Here is a 4598-nt window from a genome sequence, read left to right on the forward strand (position 1 = left end):
CTTAGACGAGTCTCGAACACAATGTTCGAGATCGATTGCGGCAAAAGGAAGAAAGAAGGGAATTTATTCCATATCAGCAAACTAGTTCCGAAAACTGTGAGCTCCTGATGCTTCCGAACTAAACCCTTGGGTTCAGACTCTGGGGGGGGGGGGATGTGATATCGCGCGTTCCGATATCGAGAGAGGGCGCCACAGCTCCACTGGCCGCCATTTTCATTTCGTGGAAGTCCTCGCATTCAGAGCTCGACAGAGACGGTGAAAATCGATTACGTGATGCTTACGTGAAAATGCTTACGTGAAAATCGATTCTCCGATTTAAGGTAAATTATTTCATTGAACTTCCAAGATTGTTTCTCACGGATGCCCGGAATGGCATGACAGACCCCTGGTTGAGGGTGAGAATGATATAGAAGCTAAATAAATTCTCCGATTCAAGGTTGAATCGATCGTACTCTCCTTGAGATCCAGAAGGAAGAAAGGAGAATTACATACAATCAGTGGATTCATACTACAACGCCAGAGCCCAGTACAACACCGTCCCCTGCATCCTCAACAGTTGTGCCAACAACGGTGCCTCCCACCGCCAAACCAACCACCGAAAGGCCAAGCACTACAAGGTCACCAGCTCTAACACGGGCACCTTCTAACCAAGACCTTAAATGGTTGATATCCATTGGCTCCCTGTGCTCGATCATCACTGCCCTTAGCGGAGTGATCTATGTACTTCTTGGCCATGAGGCTAAAATATCATGAGGCGCCCCGTTGAGCTCTAGTTCCAACGACTGACGCCGCGGCGGCTCTATCTCCTCGTCTGTAACCTCCTCGATCTCCTGTATCCGTGACCAGCCCGTGCCTGAGCCCGGGGCTTGGTTCTCGAGAGCGCGATCTGGGAAGAGGACATCCAGCGTCGCTCGGAGCATGTCCTTCGGCGGGGCGGTTATCGATACGTTGAGCCTGTTCATGATGATCTTATATGCCATCCCCCAGGGGTTCCGGCCCACCTCCTCACGAAGCTTCCGCCATGTTTCCTTCTTCGAGCTGAGAATCGAGCGGCTTAGGTCTTTTCTACTGTTTGTGTACTCTAGATTGTACCTGAGGCGGTTTTCCGGGGAAGCTCTTAGGTATTTCCTTCGGCTCTTGACGCATACCCTTCGTAGCTCAGCGATTTCGTCGTTATACCAGTAGGCCTTCTTGATGCGTGGCGGGCGGTCGGCGGTCGCGGCCGCGCAGGCTCTCTTCATTTCCTTCGTTAGGACTCCAGCCGTGAGGTTTTTGTCTCGTAGCCTCGTCTCGAGCTCCTGTTTGCATCTTTCGAAGTCTAGGTGCTTTTCGGTCCGCGGTTTGTTGCCCGTGCTATCGCTTGGGTCCCTGGTTACCTGGAAAGTAATGTAGTTGTGGTCGCTGAGCGACTCCAGCTCACCGAGCACTGCCCAGCCCTTGATTCTCGTCTTGATTCGGTCGTTCGTCAGCGTCAGGTCCAGGTGGCTCTCCTGGGCCCCTCTCTGGAATGTCGGCTTATTCCCGGTGTTATGGAGGGTCAGGTTATGTTTGGCTATGAATTCCTCTAGTAGGCGCCCTCTGGCATTCGCTCTCCTGCTGCCCCATAGAGGCGATGCGGAGTTGAAATCCCCGGTGATTACCGTGCCCTGTCCCCTTGGTCGAGATTCCAAGCTCGCGCCCAGTCTGTCGAGGAAAGCCCCAAACTCAGTGATGTCTACGTTCGGCGAAATATAACAGCTATAAAAGTTTATGTTTGCGTGTGTTCGCCAGAGGAACCCGTCATTCGATTCTTTTTCGCCGGTTCCCGCGCTACCGAGGACTTTGATCGCTGCGTCGTTTTTCTGGTCGATGGTCCAGTTTTGGCCTAGCTTGTTTACATTGGGTTCTGTGACTAATAATATATCGGATTCTAGTTGGGTGGCCGTGTTCAGGGCAAGCTCGTGAGCGGCCCCGCACCTATTGAGATTGATCTGGAGGACTCTGATCATCTTTGTTACTCGGGGGGGGCTCTCTTCTCTTCGGCTTTCCTTGTTCCTCTCAGCTTGCCATTCATGAATTTACTATACGTCGGGCATGCCATGGAGATGGCCTGGTGCCCTGCGACTTTACAGGTGTTGCACAAGGGCTCCTGGTCGCATTTCGCCGCTTCGTGTCCCTCCTTGGTGCATCTATAGCAGCGGGTCGTCTCTGTTCTTTTTTCTTGCTTTGGTGGCTGGTGTGACCAGCTGTGGCACAGTTCGAGCAGAGCGGCACGTAAATCTTCTGCGTGATCCTGCACGAATTCCAGCCTATCCTTATGCGCTTGTTTTTGATGAGCAGCTGACCGGCTCTCTTTGAGATCATGACGGTGCATGTCCACGTGCCGTTTTTCGACTCCCTCGGTTCTCTGATTTGGATCTCTCCTTGCTCATCGGTTTCTTCTCGAATCTTTTTCTCGATCTCCTCGGTGGTATTTGTCTCCTCCAAGTCGTGGACGATGATCTGGATCTTAGCGCCTCTTCGAACCTCTACATTGCTTCCGGTCGCCTGGTTTATGTCTTGTCGAAGGCGTAGACGCGCCTCGGGGTCACCGTCTCGGATCTGAATCGCGACGTGACCGTCTTTTGTTTTCGAAACTCTCTGGATTTTTACGGCTTGTTTCGCGGGATCGATCGAGGCCTTCATGGCCTTCACGATCTCGGCGTACGATTTCCCGTCTTCGTTCGTAATGACTAGAGTCTCCGTGTCCGTTTCGTTCCTCGATTTCATTTTCCTCCCCTTTGCGCAGAGTTCGGCGCCGGCGGAGTCGTCTGGGAGACAGCATTCCGCTAGTTTCAGGGCGGTGGTGACGTCGACGGCGTGGGTCATGTGAATCGTCAGTATCTCGGTCTCGGTGCTCAGCTTGTTTATTGCGATCTGTAGTGCTTTGGCGGCACTAGCGACGGATGCCGACTCTGTTTTAATGAGAGTTAGGGATCGCTGCGTGGGTGACTCCGCTGGGGTCGTCTCTTCCCCTTCTTCGATAATCTCCTCTCTGAGTTTGACCTGTATAGGAGTGTTCGCTGGCTGTTTGTCGAACCGGTCGGCGAGCGCCGGATATTGAGCCGACAATTTTCTTATAACGTCTCGATCCTTAGCGTTTCCGGCGTCGATCACGACTAGCCGAGTAGGGGCTAAGGAGAGTATGCTCTTGACCGTGGTTTTCGCCTTCCTGAAACAGCTTTTATCCCAGTTGAGCGAGACGAGCTTCGTCACATCGTCTGAGGACTTTATGTCGTCAATACGCTCATCTAGTTTCGCCGGTGTCAAGGCGGATCCCACCTGCTCGAGTTCTTCGATTCTCTTATTTAGTCTACGAATTTCTAACGCATCTAATTTCATTCTCTCGTTTAGAGCCGCGATGATCTCTTCCCTATTCTCGATTTCCGCCTCGTATCCCGCCTTAAGGGCCTCGTCGTTAGGGAGGCGTGTTTTATCGGTATGTATCTGTCTAATGGAGATAGAAAATGAGGACACTGGGCTTATTTTCTACCCCGAACGCTATTTTATTAGCGCGAAAGCTTTTGCGCCGCCTCTGGGGCGAGCTTGGAGTTTTCGTCTTTGGAGGGGGATATCTTCGGTTACAGTCGTCGGATCGAATTTCTATTACTACCAGGGGGCCCCCCGTGGCCCCTAGTACCCGAATCCGGTGTTAACTCGATTTGACCTTGTGAAGGTCACAACTTGAAATATGACCCCTAGGGTCACGAAAATGCGATTTTTGAATTTGTCGACCCTCAATTATCCAGGGACTCACCCTGCCGGGGGCCCGAGTCCCTGCCGATAAAGTAGCAAAGACTTGTTCGAAATGCGTCCCCCCCCGAGATAATCGACTTTGGAAAATTTTGAAAAAATTTCCCCAATTAACCCCCCTTTTTTATGCCCTTTCTAGGTCCGTCGGACCAACCCGAACCGAAACGGTCTTCGGGATTTTTCCGAGAAATGCACCGTTTCCGAGTTATGCCCGGAAAACGGCGCTATCACAGAATAATATCACAGCTTGGTTGCCCACTCACCGACTGGAAAAACCTCGACGGGATTTCGGACTCGCAAGCCACGACACTAACGTGAAAGTCAAAACACTCGAAATTCACCGATTAACTCTAACAGTTTGTCCTCTTATCGATTACGATCTGACGATCTAGCTTGTCACTCTGTGTTGTCTGCGAGAGCCAACAACAGAGTGACAAGTCTCTGGTTTTGAGGAAGACACACACCGGGTGCCCATGGAACAGCAACCCGTCGATAAGTCTCTCCTGCCTGAGTTTCCGCAAGTCGACGTTGAGCGTCGACACTTTCTGGCGCATTCCGATTACCGAATCCCGCAAGCGAATCACTAAGACATTTCCTTTAGCGCAACAGTATAGAAGAGAAATGAACATCAAAGGAAAGCCCACCGAGGCACACGGTCACAATGAGGACCACGATGGCCATTAAGGTTCCTGCGATGATGCGCTCCCGAGGTACTTCGATTCCGCAACGAGTCAGCACGCCCAGCTCTGCTCGATGGAGCTCGAGAGAGTCCCGCTTTGGCTGAATCACGATTTTCACAGTCGACTTCTGCAAGGAATTAGCCGCCA

At 51.8% G+C, this 4598-nt stretch overlaps 1 protein-coding gene across 1 annotated transcript; it reads right to left on the minus strand.

Annotated features, from left to right (window-relative positions):
• Positions 1-716: 716 nt before the first annotated feature.
• LOC100908452 (uncharacterized) lies at positions 717-1988 on the minus strand. The gene has a single exon (XM_003742227.1). The coding sequence runs from the start codon at positions 1986-1988 to the stop codon at positions 717-719; it is 1272 nt and encodes a 423-aa protein (XP_003742275.1).
• Positions 1989-4598: the final 2610 nt, after the last annotated feature.

Source organism: Galendromus occidentalis, unplaced genomic scaffold (genome assembly GCF_000255335.2).
Source record: "Galendromus occidentalis unplaced genomic scaffold, Mocc_1.1 scf7180000077353, whole genome shotgun sequence".
Classification (NCBI taxonomy): Eukaryota; Metazoa; Arthropoda; class Arachnida; order Mesostigmata; family Phytoseiidae; genus Galendromus; species Galendromus occidentalis.